General features: G+C 40.4%; 1 protein-coding gene across 1 annotated transcript in view; it reads right to left on the bottom strand.

Moving 5' to 3' along the window:
- The window catches only part of ULK2 (unc-51 like autophagy activating kinase 2), a 36952-nt gene that overhangs the window by 11166 nt on the left and 4767 nt on the right, over positions 1-21019 (bottom strand). Inside the window, exons 4-18 of the mRNA XM_030962499.1 lie at positions 14287-14319; positions 13884-13920; positions 12309-12482; positions 11157-11230; positions 10533-10634; positions 10142-10200; positions 9753-9835; positions 7777-7827; positions 7290-7375; positions 6521-6692; positions 5590-5650; positions 5267-5359; positions 2173-2310; positions 632-777; positions 328-408 (exon numbers count right to left, since the gene is read on the bottom strand). Coding sequence (XP_030818359.1) covers positions 328-408; positions 632-777; positions 2173-2310; positions 5267-5359; positions 5590-5650; positions 6521-6692; positions 7290-7375; positions 7777-7827; positions 9753-9835; positions 10142-10200; positions 10533-10634; positions 11157-11230; positions 12309-12482; positions 13884-13920; positions 14287-14319 — 1390 coding nt within the window. The remainder of the gene's footprint in view (positions 1-327; positions 409-631; positions 778-2172; positions 2311-5266; positions 5360-5589; positions 5651-6520; positions 6693-7289; positions 7376-7776; positions 7828-9752; positions 9836-10141; positions 10201-10532; positions 10635-11156; positions 11231-12308; positions 12483-13883; positions 13921-14286; positions 14320-21019) is intronic.

Here is a 21019-nt window from a genome sequence, read left to right as displayed (position 1 = left end):
TGAGAACTGGCATGACAGAGCTGGTCTATCAAAACCAGATTCTCAGAAGCATGTTACTACCATTCATTATAAACCAGCCCTGGTTAAAGACAGGCTTCATCAGAGTTGTTTTTCCATCTTGAGAATAAGGAATTTCAGTCGCTGTCTTATTGTGTAGGGAATTAGTTATGGGCAAAGGTGTCACCAGGCCACAAATGGGCATTTTCCACAAAAACTCAGTGTCTCCTATTAACCCATTCTGATGTGTGTTGGCTCTCCTACCCCTTCACAAAATGCTCTAGAAGCTCTATCAAAATAATGCTGATTGCACTGTCCAAAGTCACTCACCTGAGAAGTTTCTACTCCTTGATTCATGTCCTTGGAGTTGTCCACAACAACAGTGCCCGAGCTGCTCAGGTATGGTTCCAACTATGCAAACAAAACCAAAACGTGGATTTATACTTTCTACTTCACTTACAAAGATGAAAACCTAGTTAGTCTACTTCTCTGAGCCATTTAACAGAAATTATTTCTGCACACATGACCTGGCTGGGCAGGTTGTGGTTTAAGATTAATTTCAAGCAAGAATCAAGAGTTCTGAATGACTGCTGAAGATAAAGCTTTACTAATTGCTGAGCATTCCTGTGCTTACCTAGTGGTGAAGGAGAGTATGGTCTGGAAGATCCTGTGGACAGCCTGCGCCCCACGGCCTGGGCAGGGTCAGCCGGCACTGGAGAGCACGAGCCCATCTTCATGAACCCCATGGGGCTGGTGTTGGAGCGCCTCACCACCCCAGCTCTGCAAGGAAAACAGTGCTCACACACACACTGTGCTCACTGGCTCCTTGAGATGAGCTTCAGAATCCCCCCTGAGGAGTCTGATCAGTTAAAGGAAATACTGCTGTTCAAGAGAAAGCTAAGAAGTTAAGCTTTCCATACTGACAATAATCAAGATTTAATTCCCTTTGTCACCACACTTTTAAATGTTGAATGCCATAATGGTCTGTTAACTGGAGAACATTAAAACAGACTTCCCTTAGTACACTCTAATCTTCAAAACAGTTGGTCATCAATTTTTTTTCATTTCCCAACCAAGTATGTCGCTGCATTTCTCTTCACAGAGACAAGCAAGGCACAACTTCCCAAAGATTTTCTGGGATTCACATTCTCTGAACCTCAGAGAAAGAACAATTCTTATCTCATTGACTACTCCTGTGTTTTAGAACAAGCAGAATGCATTGAGAAAGATTATTTACCTGAAAGAATTTGCTTGATTGGATTCTGGTGTGAGTGTTTTGATTCATTAACCAATTGAATCCACGTGTGTGGGTCAGGACTGTTAGCTGACAGTCATGATTCTAGGCAGTTGAGTTCTTGTGCAGATACAGTGTAATATAGTACAATAGAGAATAATATAGTATAATAAAGTAATTAATTAGCCTTCTGATATCCACAGAGTCAGATGCATCATTTTCTCCCCTTTGTTGGGGATGCCCTGCTTTTACAATACAAGTATTGCTGAAATTCCCATTTTTTTAAACAGCAAAGATTCTAACAAAATTTTCATAGTGTCTGAAAAACATATCAGATAACTGAAAACAGATTATTTAAGGGAAAGTAATTTCCCTGCATGTAGCAACTATAATCAAATCAGGGATCCTGGAAAAAATGCGCAAGAAACCCTGGGTTTTGTTTTTGTAAAGATCTCCAGAGTTCTGAGTAGTCTATTTATGAGTCTTTGACCTTCACCAGCCTGATCTTGTAGAGCACAAGGCAGAGAATAAGCCTGGCTCACTAGAGCTTTGTAATGAGACAAGCTGGTTAACTGGCATGCCAAAAATTGTTCCCTTGATATTCTACAGAACAAAGCATTCATCTCATCACTACATGTGTGAAAACAAAACAGAACTTATTACTGACATTTCAGTTCATGATGTAATGCCATGCAATACACAAAGAGCAGCAAAAAAGCAAGACTTCATCTTTTTACCTTCTTGGGCTGCATTTTGAGTGAAAGAACAAGCTCAGTTTGTTTTCATGAAATATTTCAAGTGTCCATCCAACAATCTTGAGATTGTGAAGAGCTTTTATTTGTTATCATTGAAACGTCTCTTTAGCAAGAAAGCAGGGACATCTGCCAGGGTACAAACACCAACCAGAGCCAAGAGAAAGGAGTTAAAAAGCCCATCCTCACCTGGGTGATCCGTGGGGGTTTGACACGGGGCTGGCAGTGGAGGAGAGGTTCTGTTCTATGCGCTGGTAGTTCCGGAGCTGGGTGGGAACCGGGATCGGCGCCGTCTCACTGCGGGGGGACACGGAAGGCTGACAGTGCCTGGAGTTGGAAGGTGTGGAGACAGGAGATGGGAGCAGGAGATGAATACAGGTAGGCAGGTCTCACTCTGTCAGAACTGTACTGTAGGAATTTGGAGAAAATCTAGGAAACAGGCAAATGAATGTCTTCTGTGCCCCCTGCTGAGATCTCTGCTTGTCCTAACCCGGCTCCAACGCTGCACAGAGGAGGATCAGGAACTGTTCAGCACTCCCTGCCTTCCCTGCACTGCCTGGGATCACACAGAGCTGGGACTCAGCCCTTGGTCACACATCACTGAGATCTCCAGATCCCTCTGACTCCCTGCCAAGCCGCCTGCTGTGTTTACCACACTTGAAAATAGTGTTCTAGGAAAACCCAGGGACAGGAAGTTCAGAGCAGGGCTGGAATGTGGACAAAAGCCACCAAAGCACAGGCAGAGATATCCCCAGAGACATCATGAACTTGCAGGAGGAAAACATGTTATGTAATGTAAGAACCAACCCCTGACAGGGGGAGCCAAACCACACACCTGAATGTTAATCCACAGATTCCAAGTGCAGATTGCCCAAGTTCAGCTGCAGCGTCAGTGACCTGCCTCAGGGTGGTTCCTCACAAGGGACTCAAACCACTGCATGTAATCAGTAACCAACACTTTTAAAGGAAAACAGAATTCAACGGAAAGAATTTCAAACAAATGGGCTGTGTGGAAGATAATAATTTTGCTATCTAGTCTTTTATTGACCGTGTCTTTAAAGAAAGATTACAAATGCTTAGAAGAAATGTGAAAAGAAATTCTCTAGAAGACAGGCAGTTACAAGACTCACTGCCTGGCTCCAGCTGAACAGAAATCTGGGTTTTTTTGCTGTAATTGTCCTATTCTCTTTGCTACCACTTAGAATGAAATATTACTTCCTAATAGGCACAGAACTTCCTTAGCAAAAGAAATTAAGTTGGTCCTGCTGTTGCCACCCAGTTTCTGGATCCCACAGAGTAATTTGGAAGTTGGCTGTGGACACACAGTCAGCAGAAAGCCTGAAAACTTCCAGGCAGGGAGAAGGACTCCCATGTGGAAACCACAGGAAGGCTGTGGGCAGCCTGCCATGACTACACAGCACACTCAGGGAGCACAGGGAGCCTCTCCCCAGGAGAGGGAAGCAGATGTTATTTAAACTGCTGCACTGACACTCAGGAGACCATGAAGACACTTCAACTTTTAAAGAACTCAGCACAGAAAATGCCTTTCCCTGCTCTCACACAGCCCTGCAGGTAAATCCAGGAAGCTCTTGAGCTGTGAGCTGACAGGAGGCAGCAGAGCTGTGTGAGTGGGGTGCAGAGGCACAGCCCCATCAGGGCTCCCCAGCTCAGGCCCAAAGCTGAGCTCTGTCCAGTCTGATGTGGTTTGTTACCAGCCAGAGAAAATGTAATACAGGTGTGTGCAGAGCTGCATGCAAATCTTGTTTCTGAGGTGCAGAGGATAAAACTGATAATAAAGCACAGGAGAGTGAACACCTCGACCTAATCTGCCCATTGTGGCTGGAGACTGTCTGTGAAGACACACAGCAGAAAGCAGCATAACTATGGGCAAAATTAATTCAGTTTCATCAGTTAATCAGAAAGATTCACTGTTTCACAGGGCATAACCTTTTGTAAAACACCAAAAAACCAAAGTGAAACAACCTACAAACAATGAACGAACATTTGCCAGGAAATAAAAAACCAAACCCCAAACCAAAACCAGCATCTTGTAGAATATCAGACACACTCTGCTTTCTTCAGACCATGCCCCATGCAGCCCCAAATGCAGTTAATGAATTAACTTAGCCAGTAATTAAACTATTAGAGTACAGAGTGTGAACAGTAAGCACCTGTTTCCAATCACATGAACATTTAGTTCTTAGTAATGTACAGATAACACAACTGGCATATTTTCTAACTCTAAAAACCCTGCCTGACACAACTTTAAAAAGGAAAGAACAGTGTATTTATACTACATTGCAGATGGTCAGCTCAGAGCAAATGGGTCTCTACAGGCAAAGCATCCCCATTATCTGCCCTTAAGCATAAAACATGAGGCTAAAAGCTGTATCGACAGCCCCCGTCAGCACATTTCCCCAACTGCACAAAGATCAGCACAAAGTAACAAACTTTTCTTGTGACAAGCATTTCTAAACAAATAATGCTGACTTGCAGCCCTCTAGCAGTGGCACAAGCCAAAAATGCACCCAACATAATAGCTGTATTCCCCAGTTAGCCACTCATCCTCTTTCTGTTTGTACTGAAAACATCATGAAATTCATCACTTGAACAAATTCTACTTAGATATTCCATGAGTAGTTAAGCACCATAATTAAGCTTTATATTTTCCAAAGTAACACAGAAAAGATTTCAGGTCCCACTGATGAAAATCAGTTCTATTTTAAGCCAGCAGAAACTGAAGCCTACAGCCATAAGGAAGAAAGGGGACTAATTACCAGTCCTGCTGATGGAAAACCTGCAATACATGTTTAGGTCCTTCATGTGACTTTGGCATCTTGTGAGACACAACCATGAAATTCACAATAACCACTTGCACAAAAGCCACACCCAGTGACCAGACAAACCAAGCCAGCCACGAGACACAAATCCACTGCAATCTGGGCTTTCAAAGTTCCTCTTCTCTCACAACCACTTTGTTAAATGTATCTGCATTCAACATCTTGACTCACTCCTTGAAGGCTGTGCTGTGCTTCTCAACACCAAAAAAGACAAGGCAGTTATGTCCCTAAATTTCTGCTTTTAAATAGCTCAAAATTTAAACAAAGAATGCTCTCAACTCCTTAAGGAAATCTTTTGGGGATGCACCAGAGAAGCCATGAAGGGTAGAGAGCCTAGAGAAAAGAAGTCTTGCTTCTATTTTAGTCCAGTTTCACAATTAAAAAAATAAGTAAATAAAGCCAAACCCATAAAATAGCAGAGAATCTAAGGCCACATCACACACCTGTTAGCTGTGCCAGAGGCAGCACTTCGAGAAGAGGCTGTGGATGGTTTCTGTACAGTTCCTGAGCTTCCAGAAATAGTTAATGGTGACTGCCTGTGGAAACAAAAACCACTGTCAAAAGACAGGTCCTCACACCAGAGAAACTCTACTTGGCAGCAAAACTTCCTGAATTCAAGCTGTTTAGATACTCAAATTCAATTCTTGTTTATCTTTCAGAAAGTCCACAGAGCTATGACAACCCAAAAGCCCAGAACCCCCTTGTGCAGCTGCAGCACCTATTTTAGAAGAAGAGGTTTCTTTTGGGAGAAGCTCAGCACACCTACCCTCCACACATCAAGAACTCACTGGAAGCCCGCCTGCCAGCTGCTCCCAAAGGCATATCATCTGCAGGAGGAAACACATGGAAAACCCACATCAGCAAGCAGAATCAGAAAAAAAATTAGACCTTCCATATTGCTGTTGTAGAGAAAAACATTTCTGTGAATATATGAAAGTTTCCCACAAAAGGTTTTGTGTAGGAAAATATCTCAAATGTGACCACCCCCCAACAAAAATGGAACTGGGGAAGGGAGCTCTTTACAAAATTATTTTGTGGGTTGTTGCCATATTAAGAAGAATTTTGAAATACACTCCATTGTGTAGGAGCACAAGGTATCAGAGCACTGGGATGTTTACAAGAATGGATGGCAGAAACCCTTCAGGCAGTCATTTAGTCAAATATTTACCACAATTAGTGGCATCATCCAGAAATCAGCTGACTTTGTGCAATTCAGGTTGGGACCATGTCATAAATGAGCTACATCCAAGTTTTTCCTTTCTATAAGCCCAGGCTGATGTTTTGCTTTTCATGTTAGAAGTGTTTTATGTTCACCTACACCTGTTATTTAAAGCTCTAGAGCATGAGCTCTAAATGTTCAGTGAGTCTGGAGGAAACAAAGAACTCCAAGAGAATCCTTGGGTCTTTTATCAGCAGTTGTTTACAACTGAATCCCTTCTTCTAATGCCAAGCCTCACTATTTTCCATTACTTTAAACCACCCTATTGCATATTTGGCTGCTCAATTGAAGATAAAAATGTCCCAGATAGACGTGCAGTACCCAAGAGTTTCCTTCCAAAGAGGAATCAAACTACATGAATTAATTTTAATTTGAATTCTGACACATTTAGAGCAAATAGAGCCAAAGAACAACAGGAGGTAGAAGCGTGTTATGAATGAAAATTGGGATGAGATGTAAAAATAAGAAAGGTTCTTACATGAATGGTCTGAAGAGATATTGTGTGGGACAAGAACAAAGTCATCTGTGTCACAAGAGGAGTTCTTGCTACTGGTACTGGCAGAGTCTTTAGAGACTTGAAGATAGTTGGGAGGACCCAGTGGAGGGGAAGACAAATTTTCTTCTTGAATGTGCTGCATGTCTGGCAGAGACTGGAGGGGGTGGTGGGAAAAAGAAAAGTTACAAAAACCCACTGTAAATCCAGTGATTCACACAGTAGAAATGCTTTTGAACTATGACATTTCAAATACTGGAGAACTCTGTAGTGCCAGTTTAGACAGCTCTATACTGATTAGGCTGTGAGTTAAACAACTGGGATTTAGTCAATTATTCCTGGTGATACAGATGTACCTGTTCCAAATGTCACATAAAATTGAAGTCACTGGTTTGTAATAAGGGGCCTTAGCCAAAAGGGCCAATTCAAAATTTATCTGTAACAGTCATTACATTGCAAACCATACCAGAATATATAAAGATTTGCTGCTCTAGCATTTGATATTTGTATGGGGTTTTTCTTTACCTTAAGCAAAAAAGAACAACAAAACCCCCACAAGATACAACACAAGGAACAAGAGAGCACCGAAGTGTAAATGGTATTTAAGAAAAAGACAGAGGTGTTCCTTGCTCTTTGCTCCTAAACATGACAGTTTACAGTGTTCAAGTATTAAAAGATTTAAAAAATTCATGAATTCTTGGCTAAACACTACAGAAAATATTTTCTGGAGATTGTTGTGTAACACAGAACTTACTGGAGGAGAAGCAAAGCGACAAGGAGAGCTACCACAGGAACTGCCAGAGACTGAGCCTGGGTATGTGGGCACTGGCACAGGACAAGCTTGAAGAGAAAAACCCAGAGGGGGGAAAAAAAAAGTGACTAAGACTTCAAAAGGTTGAATTTCAAACAAATTTCCTCACTGCTTCTCATTCATAAGCCTTTACACAGCTTATAAGAACAGCACATCCTCAATCACACGAGGGTATTTAAGTTCAGTGCAAACGTCAAAAGAACAAGTAAATAAGTATCACATTTCACTCTGGCATAATACAAGAAAGGATTCAACACTCAGGCTCATAATAGAGCACAACAACAGGCAGGCTGAGGAAAATGTCTCATAAACACTTAGTGTGATATTTGGCAGATCTTTCTCCCTCCCAGCCTGTAACATTTATCATTCACACAAATAAGTGCAAAAAAAAAAAAAAAAAAACCAAAACCAAACCCAACTGACTACTTACATTTTTTCACTGTTGAAATGTGATCCAGGAAAGGGTGGTTGAAAAATGCTTCTGTAGAACAAGAAACAACCACCATTGTGAGTAGATGTACAAATGACAGAATTTACAGACTGTATTGCAGATGGTGATAAATGGTTGCATTCCCAGAATCAACACTGCAGAGCCAGAGGGTGAAGAGCTTATAAAAGATTAAAGCTTTCTGTGGTATGTGCTGCTATAGAGTTTGGAAAGGAAACAAGAATCAATTTAATAACTTCAAACATCAGTCAGCAAGGCAAATCAGACTGAATCACTGGAAGAAATCTTGTGACTGCACTTAAAGCCATGTACACAAGAAACCTCCCTGTACTGCTGAGGAAATTATGTTTTCTGTGGTAGTAATTCAGTTTTAGTCTGCTCTTCAAAACAATGAGCATTTTTCACACCAGACACTGAAAGTATTTTCAGCTCTGTCTTTCCCAAGGATTGACATTTAGTTTTGAAGCCATTAATGCTACACTTTAGGTGGCAAAAAAGAAAATCACAGTAGAGCCATTCTCCTTTCCACTTCCCAACAGCAGAACATGACAGTTCATGGCATAAAGCAGAATTAGACATCACTTCTTTAAAAATTTCCTCAGTGAACTTGCTGTTGTTACATTAGAAATACTTTGCTTTTGTTGTAAATGGATACGCTGAGGCACTTTTAATTGAGCATAACCACTTGGCCACTAAGTTACATGGAAAGTTTTGTTCTGCAAGGAGCAGTGTTCAGCTGGTTCAGGGAATTTGATGGTTAGTGGGAGCCAGCTGCTGAGCTGGGTGAACTTTAATGTCCTAACACTGGAGGAAAAACAATGCTGTGCCTCAGACATAAGCAAATAACAAAGAAAAAAAAAAGAGAAAGAATCTGAGGTCTGGAGTATGTCCCTCCCTTCAGCAACACTTTTCCCCATGACCTGATAAGGGAAGGAATCCAGCTGTAATGCCTGAACAATGCAATTATTCACTTGAACACAGGGATCAGGTGCTCTCCAGCTTTGGTACAACACCTGCTGTTCTACTTCATATTGCTGGAAGATCAACAACATTTCCAGCGCTATTTTTACTTTAACAACAGGCCACAGGGCTCTGCTAGAAACTCTCCCTTTCACTCCCTTTGCTAAGCACATTCCAGAGCAGCCCCTTTGAGGCCCTTTAAGTGGCTCAGCCAAGGAAAACATGACTTTCAGCACTGCCATTCTGCTTTCTATTTTTCTTTCGAAGCACAAACGCTTTCTCCCACCACCACAAGTGATATAGTGAATTTCTCATGTTTGAAGAAACTGTAGGGATCAGCACACCCAGAGTGCAGAGTGGAATCAACTACTCACAGTCCATGTTTGTGAGGTATTATTTCTCCTACATGTAGAGATTTATATACTGAGCAATATAATTTGTGACATTCTACCCAATTATTGTGAGCTTTTTCTGGATCTGAATTAAAATTTTAAGATTAACATTTCCTGGCAGCTATGATAAAACTGCACTAACAATTAGTGCTACAAAATTTAAACAAGCAGCAGAATTAATCAAGATATAACTGTTCAATAATATGTTTCCAAAGTGGGTTCTTCCAGTACATGGAAATCAGAAATGTTTGCTCCTATTCTGATACTAAACACCAGTTAAAGTAACAGAAATAAAACTTCAACATGAAATTTAAGGTATTAGCAGTAAATCCTTGAAGGAAAGGGCACAATTGAAAGAATTAAACTGATTTATATTTCACTACTCAAAAACAAAGTTGTGATTTATGTGTATCACTTAATACTGACAGTAGTTATCCAGTGATTTGTTTTAGCTACTCTGCCTTCTTTATGAAAACAGAGAAGAAAAAAACCACTTCACTTTTCATGTAATTGGTTGTGGACAAAAGGTCAAGATAATTATTCTGGTCACATGAATACAACTAACAAGGAAAGTCAAAAGAGCAAGAGGAAAAAAGAAATACATACCAAAGTCCATTCTATCCTTTTGGTTTCTCTGAAGCAAACCCAAGAGCAGGTCAGCCAGGTAAGCTGATGTTTCCCTAGGAATGCTGCACACAAGAGGAAGTAAAACATGCATTAAATGTAATGCATGCATTGAATAATGCATAGCACATTGAATTTCAGGAAAGCAGCATTCTGCCACGTCCCTAAGTCATCACTATCTGTGCTTTACAGCCTCAGTCCATTTAGTTTCAGCTAGGTACAAAGCAAGGTGCAACATGATTCACAGGTATCACACTACATCCTTGCAAAGATAGCAACAGCAAATGTTTTTTTGAATCCCAGGCATTCCCCAAGATGAAAAAGTGTTCAATCAACAAGTGTAAGTGACAGGAAAGGCCATGGTGACATACCTAGGAATCAAATTCCTGTTCTTTTCATAAAACATTCTCAAATCTTGAGGACTATTGGCCTGTCAAATAAAAATGTACATTAATTAAAGCTCGGTTTCATGGAGGAAATAGCTTTTGTTCCTAAGCACACATACACAAAAAGGAAACTTTTGCATATGGGCATTAAAGGAGAAAACACCAAGCAGAGCACTGAGGCTCCTCATTTATGTATTTCCTCTGGATTGAACACACTCATCATGCAGACTAAGCACAAACAACTTCTCCCTTGGCATTCTCAAGCCTGTGCAGCACCCACACTCAGACATCACTTGCTTCTGCTTTCCTGACTAGAAGCAAGACCTCCAGGAATGTTCTTCAGACTGAGAAGAGGGAAAAGGAAAGGAATTGTTACCTGAAAAGGTGGTTTTCCAACAAGACACTGATAAATCACAGTTCCTATGCTCCACAGGTCTGCTTTAGCATCATAGTGTTGAGACATAATCACTTCAGGGGCCTGGAAAGAACAGCAAATTCTCAGAAGAGAAAACAAAACCAGGAAAGCCACAGCAATATAAATCTACTGTGAGAGCAGCATTAACTGAGACCACTTCATAGTAAGAAAAAATTAACATTTTCACGTGCATCACATGGCTTGAGAGCTATCAGGTCCATCTAAAATGTAAGCTGAGTTTCAAAACCACAAAGAAACTAGAAATGCTGATGTTCTGAAGAAAGCATCCAGCATTTGGCATGTTTGGGAAGAAGAGGGATGTGTTATTTACTTGGCTTCTGCAGTTCTTCTTCTGGACAAAGAACCACTAAGAAATGATTGATGTCTCTCTGATTATAACAATCATGGTCTCCAAATCCAAAGGAAATAAAAAAAAAGGTAGCAAAACTATGGAAAGGGGAACTGCACTCTGTCCCTGATCCTTGTAAAGCAACATGAGGCATTTGCCAATCTGCAAGCAGTCAATTATTTTGTTTTGGCAGGAGAATGTTTGAGACAAGCAAGATAATGTGAAATATCTCTTACCATGTACATAGGGGAACCACACAGAGTTGCAGCCATCATGTTGCTGTGCAGATAACGAGCAAACCCAAAGTCAGCTGTGTAAAGAACAATCTTGGTCAATGAAGAGAAGGATCATTTTCAAATTTTTACAGTCTAGAAATCACCTGTCTCTGACTGAAATCTGGTACAATTAACAGAGGGATTAAAAAAATACAGGTTTAATATCTAGCCAGCGCATGGAATACTAGAATCTTTGTCATGCTGAAAGAATAATGGATTATCTTTCAAATGAGCAAGCCAAGAAGCAGCAGTGACATCATTTACACAAACTGCTGCTCAGGCACCTCCCCAGCTGCAGAACAGCCTGTCTGGCATCAGCAGGAAAGGATTAAAGTCACTGGCTAAATATAAATGGCTCATTAAGAGCGATGAATATACAATGTGCCTGCAGTGAAATCACATCAGGTACAAGCTGAAGAAGTCAAGCTTCAGGTGCCTGAATTTTCCATGCAGGCAAAAGCATCTGAAGCTATCAAGTAAGGACAGCAAGGGAAGAAGTTTAGTCTCCCCTGTGCAGTTTTTGAGCAAAAGCACAAGAATGAACTTGTTTTAAACAAGATAGCTTTACATAGACACTTAACAGACAACAAGGAGTGATTAAAACTCCTGAAGTGGCCTCTGCAGAGGAGTTTGGTAGTATCATGAATATTTGACATCTCTCCCCTGTTACCAGGCCAAACTTCCCTTCTGCCATGCCAAAACCAGGTCATAACCTTCATTTCTAAATCTCTCAAATAACCCTTAGGAGGATCTACCACTAAAAAAGAAAACAGCTGGAAATGCAATTGGAGTCTTGCACACACAGAGTTTTGAAATGGGTTAAAGGCTACTCCCAGTTCCAAAAGTTAGATTTATACCTAATTAAAATAGTTTAGTACTAGAAACATCAGCCAAATAGATTTGTCCTGCAGATTTAATCAAACAGGTCTTTATGATTCAATCTTCTTTTATCCTGAGAACACAGCACAGCATGAAGCTCATCATTCTTGACTCGCTGTCTGATTTGCATCAATTGAATACACTCCATATGCAAGACTTGAACTGGAGAGCCATTTCTGAGGGGGGGAACAATCCACGAGTGCTGATTTCCCCTCCCAGAGAGGGAGGATGTACCTATTTTGATGCGGATGCCGCTGACGCTGGATTTGCGGCGGCTGGCGTAGGACAGCAGGATGTTCTGGGGTTTCAGGTCCCTGTGGATGATGCCTTTGCTGTGCAGGATCCTCATGGCTGCTGCAATCTGCTGCAGGAACACTCGGATGGTGTCCTCACTCAGAGTCCCCTTAGCTGCCAGTGACACACACAGGAGCAGGGGGGAGAATAAATATCAATAACTTTAGGTAAAAGCAATCAACTTCACGGTGATCAGCTGAAAACATAGTGAGTTGTAATCTAATCATCATGAATTACAATCCAGTCTCCTGTGTTTTTCTACAAATGTAAATATTCTCAACAATATTGACATCACCATAGTTTTAGAGCTCTGAATCATCTGTTTTTCCAGTGGTTTATTCAACTCAGTAGCATCGTAATTATAAAACTTCTCAATTGCCATTAAATCTCATTAAGTCTCAAGCTGAGTCAAGGGAAATTTAGGTTGGATATTGGGAAAAAGTTTTTTACAGAAAGGGTGATAAAGTTCTGGAACGTTCTGCCCAGAGAGGTGTGGAGCCACCATCCCTGGGTGTGTTTAACCAAGCCTGGATGTGGCACTGGGGTGCCAGGGTTTGGGTGAGGGGTTGGGGCTGGGTTGGACTCAATGATCTTTAAGGTCTCTTCCAACCCAGTGATTCTGTGAAATCCTAAACTGGCTAAAAAGGCAAAGGAAGCAAGAAAATAAAAGAACTTCACATTAAGTACATCAAAAAATCATGTTAAAATCTGAAGCCATAAAATTTGCTCTTTATGGGGATGCTGAGAACCACTCTGCTCAGAAACTTCATCCATGATAAAATTTATTTTGAAAGGAAAAAAATGAGATGTACTTTCAAAAGTCTCTTCTGAAGGTATTACCTCATTCTGCAGCCCAAAAAAGCACTGAACACAGGAGCTGGATTTCACTGTCTGAGTCTTTCCAAAGGTTTTAATGGCAAGTGAATTAGGCTTTTAATACACACAGTTACCATAACAATAGCTGTGCATAAAAAAGATTCCTTCAACAGCCTGACATACAAGGGCAAGTAGAATATTTTCATCATGAAAAATATGAAGATTAACATCTCTGCTCAAAATTTTGGTTGGAATAAGAATCCATTTGTCATGATTTAGAAATTCTGTCCTCACTTTGGGCAGAGCCATGAAAAATCTCTCCTAAGCCAGCACTGCCTCTTTTTCAGAGCATTATTATATAAGTCAATCAGTGGTTTTAAGTTCACATCTTGGAAAAGAAAAACAGGTGGAATCAAAACACTGGGAACAACCCCCAAAATGTAGTTTTAGAAATAGAAACCCACACATCTTTTCAGCATGCTGCTGATGGTTAACTACAGCTTCTCCCTCATTGACAAATAAGGGAATGTTACATTCAGCTGTGGCAAAAAATAAAAAAGCATTTTCTGTCTATTATCACATTCATTTACCCATATTTAAAACAGAAGCAAAAAATCTCAGAGAAACATCAATGGATGTGAGGAATACAGAATATAAACACATAAAGCAAAATAATAGGGAAATACAGTAATCAATTACCTTGTAAGTAATCTGCCAAGTCCCCACCATTGCAGTACTGTTAAAAACAAAGGGTTTTATTTAAAATACAAGCACTGAAACACCTGCTACATCATTGCTACTTTGTAATCTTTAAATGAAAATTAGATCCCTTCCAACTGTTTGCCTTAATATTGTTTTGTCAATTATTTGTAATTAATAATTTGAGGTGTCACCTTTCATCAATACTTACAGGATCATAACATGAAACTGAATAATTTATGAAACAAACAGTGCTGCTAAATTTAATGGGGCATAGGAAATTAATAAATTCCTTTTCAAAATAGTTTGTTTTAGCAAGCCATGGTTAGTTTGTAGCTGTGTAAAGGAATAGTTTTGTCTAAAAGTCTTTAAAACAACCAGAAACATACATGTTAACACATACCTCCATGACCAAAAAGACAGAATTGGGCATTTCCTAAAAGAGGAGAAGAAAAGTGATTTAAGAATGTGAGAATACCAAGTCTGTACCTGCATTAACCAAGTGTAACATGGGATTTTCCCATCACTGAGACACCTTAAAGTCACTGTTTCAGAGCATAGCAAAAATGTAGATTTTTTCACTATGAGATATTTTACATTTCCAAAAATATTTTTATATGCAAAACCATAAAACCACCAGGCAATACTTCCATGAAGTTCTCCCTGAGTGAGCCCTTGGCAGCAGCACATCCCTGCCATGCTCCTCAGGGCAGAGCTGGGAGCTCTGTCCATCCTCCTCAGATTTTCCAAAGCACTCACCTCCCATGACCTCTCTGCAACCTGAATTCCCTCTCTTGTAATTGGGGAAAAGTTCCTGAAAGACAGATTGCCCAACTTCTGCTGTAGATTACCTACACACTTCACAAATCCAGTTACAAAAATAAATCCGTGCTTCAGCCTGTCTGTAACAAAAACGTTCATCCTGTTTCCAAATATTTATTTTGTGTGAGGGAAGAAAGGCCTGACCTGTCTGTGATAATAATCAACATTGTTTTCCACAGTCTCCTGCATAAGACAGTTCTGTTGGTCCTACAAAGCTGAAGATTCTGAGAGTTTTTATAAAGCAAAAGTATTTTTTCTCCCTCTGAGCTGATTAAGATTGAAAGGAAAGAACACAAAGAGAACTGGAAGGAAACTAAAGGAAGTGTACAGTAAACAGGATGATGCTTTTAGTTACACAGTGTGTTATCCCCCTTTCCCTTTAAAAATAAACTTAAACAAGGGCTGACAGATTGAGGGAAAATATGGGTTTTTTTAAGGCAGTTGAAGGAAAAAAGTGAGATGGCACCAGACAGGGCCAGGCACATGCCCCAGTGGGAAGTGGGACTGCAGACAGTCTGACTAAATTCTGCTAAAGTGTCACAAGGAAGTCAAAAGGGACATTGCACAGCAAAACAAACGCTGTGAACTCAGGCACCTTCCCCTGTGCTTGCACTGACACTTCAGCAGATGCTCCATTGGACCACTCTGGCAAGAATTACCACCAAGGTGCCATTGGCAAGGGCTCACTAACAGCTTATGTTAGAAAGCTTGAAAAAGAGAAATAAAAGCAAAAATGAGCCCAGGCTAGAGAAACCAATGACCCCTAAACACAGCAGAGCTCAGGGATGGCACAGCCCATCACAGACACTGACATCCAGACAACTCCAAATAATGGAAATAATTACAGTTCAAGATGAACTGGCTGGTTTAAGGTTAATTCAAGGCTGTATTAGCCTGCTTCACTTTTGGGAAGCATTTAGTCACTCCTGTCTGTGTTACAGAAATGCATTTGAGGTTCTTTCCAGCCCAAAACATCAAGGACATTTTGTAGATTTGTTTACATTTGGAAATTAGCTTCGAAGAAATCAAATTTCTAGGAATATAAGTCAAATCTGCTGGGAATGGCAGGCAAACTCCAACCAATATAGAATATTAAAGCAGCAGCAGATCACATTTCAGGAAGCCTCAATTGTTCAATGTTTCTGCAATAGCTGTGGCCAACATGAACCATAATTTACATTCCTACAAACACCTCAAAACCTCAGTGCATACAGCAAAGCAAAAAAAAAAAACCCCATTAGTAATTATTTGCTTTGCAAATTACTGGAAATATATAATTGTTCCTTTCTGCATTGTTCCTTTGCAACAACACCTTCCAAGACAGAAGCTGTCTTTTAGGAATCTGAGATCCCAATTTATCAAACTGAAAATTCTGCCAACTGAGGATCACTTCACTTAAAGGATAGCTCTGATGTGGAGCAGAAGAACCCAACTAGGCAGCACAAAAAGCCCATTCTCCAGTGACAAGAAAGCAGCCCAGCTCCTGGATTTCCAGCCCAGCTTTGCAATCCCATGAATCACAAAGATGTTCCACGGTGTCAGAGCCTCCAGTGCACAAAACCAGCAGCTTAGGGCAGCATGTAATGCTCAGCTCATGACAGACATTTATTACATTTAATCATCACAGAACTAAGAGGATGTGTTTGTTGGATTCCCTTGGAAACAAAGTCCTCTCAAATGAACTGCTCTTCAAAAACACAGAGCTGATGATTTGCCCTGTTGTACTAGCCTTCACCTGTTCTGAAACTCATTTCTGCAGACCATACTGGATTGCCCTCAAATAGAATTACTCATCTTTTTTTTTAAAATGTATATTCTTGATGAAAAATAACAAATCAAGTCACCAAGTAAAGTCCCAGTAAGAAGCAGAGCATGATTCCTTAATGTAGCTTAGAAAATCCCTTTTTAATGAATCAGCAGAGCAGATTAGAGATCCCACAAAGACATTTTCCCAGACTCAAAAGTCCTCTCCAATTCATAGTGAGGAAGTAATGGTTTGCACAGAACTGATACCAACCTCCCCAACCACAACTTGTCCCAAGCTGAACTCAAAACCAAACACTTTTCAATATCCCACCAACACAAGCTTTAGCTCAAAACAGCTGAACTTGTTCAACCCTTCAGAGCTGCTCAAATTTTGCCTTACAGTTCTTGGCCAGCCTGACTGGGAATGTGATCTCCATTTTGGGAATACATTCAGAACAGACAAGACAGTTCTGGAGATATATTTTGCCCTTCTAAATTATTTTGCTGAACAATAAAGCTCTCCCTATCAACATTCCCCAGACTGGTGATTTCTGTTGACTGGCTATGCAGAGCAAAGTGCTCAAAAAGGAAAGATTAGAAAACCAGCATGTTTCAGATCTAACATTCAGGAATAAAGCTGACCTAGCAAGTTATTTTAAACTGCCTCTTGAAACAGATAACAAAGCTTTCAGCAATTTGTATTGATGTACAGATCACAAAATTAGTGCAGCTGGAGTTGTTCTGACCTACACTTCTACCTAGATAAATAAGAAAAACAAATATCAGCTGTGTTGCAACAATTACCAGTTCTGCCCAGCAACACTTTTTTTTTGCTGCTGAAAGTTTTCTTGATAAAAACCTACTTTTGCTCCTTTTTATTCTGAATCTAGGTTTTAATTGCAAGCAAAGGCTAATAGGAAACCAATTTACAATGTGAAAGGTAAACAGATAAACCTAAGAGAAAGAGGTTAAAAGGCAACATATTTGCCAAAATTTGCTATGTTTTAATCCAAGGATTCCACCAGTTGTCTTGGGGGATGCAAAATTCAACTTGAATCACAGTCTCAGCAAAGTAGTTCCGTTTAAAAAAACATTAATTGAAAAAGAAGTCAAAACATCCATAGTTACTTCCAAGAGCTTTTGCTAGATCCCTAGAGTACTGGCAGAAACATTCCCTGGATTTCATTCTGGTTCACAAGTCCTCCTTTAGAACAAGCTGAAGGTCTGCAAGGAGCTGAGTGAGCTCCCAAAGCAGAAATTGTGGCAAATAGTTACTCAGTTTTCACTTCAAGTCTGCAGATTTGATTTCATTGCAGTTTATGATGAGAGTCCCCAAAGAAGGAGAGTTAACCTGACAGCTTGTGCACTGCTGTTATCTGATTAATTCTCTGCTGTGTTCATTTGTGCTATATTGGATATAATTTTTTTGGCCAGGAACACACCTTTTTTTTTTGGCCTTAAATACATTTGGCAAAAATTCTAATGATATAGTGAAAAAGGACAGGTCCAGATCTTTTAAAGGCTGTTTCTCTCTGTATTAGACTTTCTTGGTTTACTTTGTGAGTGCAACACAGCAGCAACTTCTGTGTTCAGACTGAACATTTTGTTAATTCTGACAAAATATTAAATCTCAGACTAAATGTCACTTGACATGTGCCTGTAGGATTCAAACAGGGTGCATGCTGCCAATTATTCACATAAAAGAGCAATCAGCCATGGAGAAATGCACCACAAGAACTGGATCATCCATTTGCTGTCAGTGAAATGCTGTATTTACCCAATAGAGGGGAGGTGGGGAAAGAGGCTGCTCTGCTGCCCAGCACCAAGGAAAGGCACAGCTGCTCTCAGCACAAAGGTTCAGCACACATTTGTACTAAAAAATCATGTGAAACAGTTCTGAAATTCAAATTACAGCATCCAGGCACAGCAGGTAAGCAAAAGACTGTGTAGTAACTCTTCTGAAACAGTTCTGAAATTCAAATTACAGGATCCAGGCACAGCAGGTAAGCTAAGGCCTGTGTAGTAACTCCAACTCTGGTTCTGTGGGTCACAACAAATTCTAACCCTGGTTGTCTCCAGCATTTCCACTGGCATCATTCCTGCACTGTCATAACCAACCTTGCAGCTGGCATCAGCTGCCAGGTAGAGCTTCAAAACCTTTACAGTTGCTACAGGGCAGGATTTTTCTTTTATCTGAACAGCATGTTCTCATATGATTATTTCCACACAGACACAGGGGATGGATATTGACAAACACAAAGGCCTTAAGCAAGGTGCTGAGGGAACAAAAATAAAGACGTTGAGACACTCTCTGTTCTGCTGGGAGTGTGGAGGCAATGAAAGCTGTGAGACACTGAGATCAGGAGCACACACAGGATGCCTGCAGCAAATATCTCAAGAAACACATGCAATAGCACCAGACCAACTGGAGTCCTTGGGTAAACCAGAAGTATTTAATTCCTGCTGCTAAAACAACAGTTCCTCCCCTCAGCACCCCTGGTAAGAACTCCTGGGCTCTGTGTGTACAACAAAGCTGAGCTGAAGGTCCCAGAAGGATTTCTGGCTCCATTCCCACTGGCTTTCTCTGCTTCCAAGGACAGCAGAAGCAGCTGCAGGTTTTTTGTCTGCTCTGTACCAACAAGCTAAGACAAGAAACCATTTTTATCCAGATACTGTTTCTCCAATAACACTCCAGAAATTAGTTCTCCCTAAACTACTGTTCAAATAGCAAACTTCAGACTCCATGCAGTGAGGACATTAATTCACTCTCCTAAAATGCTATCTCCAAGATACATTACAGGCTTTCACTCTGAGGGCTGACATTCTAGAGATGTTTTGAATTAAATTATTTGCTAAAACAGGCACTGTCTGGCACTGGGGAAGAGATTAGTTCTACTCAGCACACATTTGGGATCATGAACTGCACAAAACTGTAAACTCGTGTCCTAAATATAGAACATTCCAAATAACTTACTGATACCTTCATTCCACTTCAGTGGAATACTTTATCCACGGATCTCAGTGTATTCTACACTGGTAAATTAGAGGCTATTTTAGATTCCTTTTGCTTTTGAGAAACAGTGGCTCCACTCCTCCAATTAACAGGATCCAAGACTGATTTTCTTTTGCAGGATGAATGACATCCCACAGCACTGCCATGGGAAAAGAGTTGCATCCTTAAACCATTTTAGAGATTTGGGAGATTATTCTTGAATGACAGATAATCAAACACTTGCCCAAGAAGATAAGTGAAAAGTGTCTCTTTTGCTATCCATCTATCATATCTGAGGTTTTTTAAGGATTTCACAAAAAAAATCATTTCACTTGTAGGGGTGAGCTATTTTCCAGAGCCCTACTGCTGAAAAACATTTGTCTCTCCCAGATGGAGGGTTTTTATTTAAATATCTCTACAAGTTCCCTCAGCCTTAGCACCATGGCCTCCACACCCTGGTGTGTGCAGCTCCCCAGCCCTGGGAGGTGGCACCAAGAGCAGTGGAGTGCTCTGCTTACATAAAATGCTTATCTGCAGCTCAAACCTGCCAGAGCTGCACGTCCACCTCATGGAAATCAAGGGCAATTATCCTGCTGGCTGCAGAACAAAACATTTTTATGCCACCATTAACACACAGCAGTTCACTGGGGTGTGGCTCCAGACAAATGGGCACTTCTAGTAACTGAACTGCAGACACACTAATAACATATCAAATGGTATTCCCAGGAGATGAAGGGTGAGCACTGGAGAAGGTCTGAAAATGTTCATGCACAATCAGCAGAATGGCCCACAAGTTCTGCTTGGATTTAATTAAAACCTTCATGGTGTATCTGTCTTTATTATGCTGACTTGTGTGAGTGGTCATGCAACAGGAACACAACCATAAATGAAGAGACATGGAGGAGAAGGAATTTAACTACTTCCTGGGAGTCAATCCAAATGAAGCTTTTTGCAATATATAAAATAATAACTGTACATTTATTCTCAATAGATGCATTCCTAATTGCTATGCAGGTTTACAGCTTTAATCTAAAGTACTGTCATTAATTTATTATTATGAGATGTGAAAGTATTTATTCTGGATCACAATCAATTTACACTTTCTTCACTTAGTTTTGCCACTTTCATTGCACACCATCTTTTCCATCTGAAAACTCAGAGCAACAATCAGCTCTTGACTTATTCAGCTACATGATCTGTAAGACTGCATCTGAAACAGAAGCATTTTCTTATTTCAAACTGTCTAAGGTTAAGAAAAGCTTCAGCCCAACAGAACTACAAAAATAAAACAGACTCCCATTCACACTGAGAATTTCCTACTGTGACACAGACTCCACTGGCTCCAGCACTGAGGAAAAAAAAAATAGCTTCTGTAAACTTAGAAATAGCTTGAAATCCTGAAGTCTTATCTGCTGGATTGTATCATCATGTTCACAGTACCCTGGCAAACAAAAAGGGCAGCACATGCTAGAACATGAAATGCTACAGAAAATTAGTAGGTGTAACAGCCTACTAGACATGTGAATGCCTTGCATAGTGTTCATTCTTGCTGGGTTATAAATTAAATGTAATCACA

The sequence above is a fragment of the Camarhynchus parvulus genome, chromosome 19 (assembly GCF_901933205.1).
Source record: "Camarhynchus parvulus chromosome 19, STF_HiC, whole genome shotgun sequence".
Lineage (NCBI taxonomy): Eukaryota > Metazoa > Chordata > Aves > Passeriformes > Thraupidae > Camarhynchus > Camarhynchus parvulus.
Note: the sequence above shows the minus strand (reverse complement) of the source record. Positions and strands in the feature narration are given on the sequence as shown.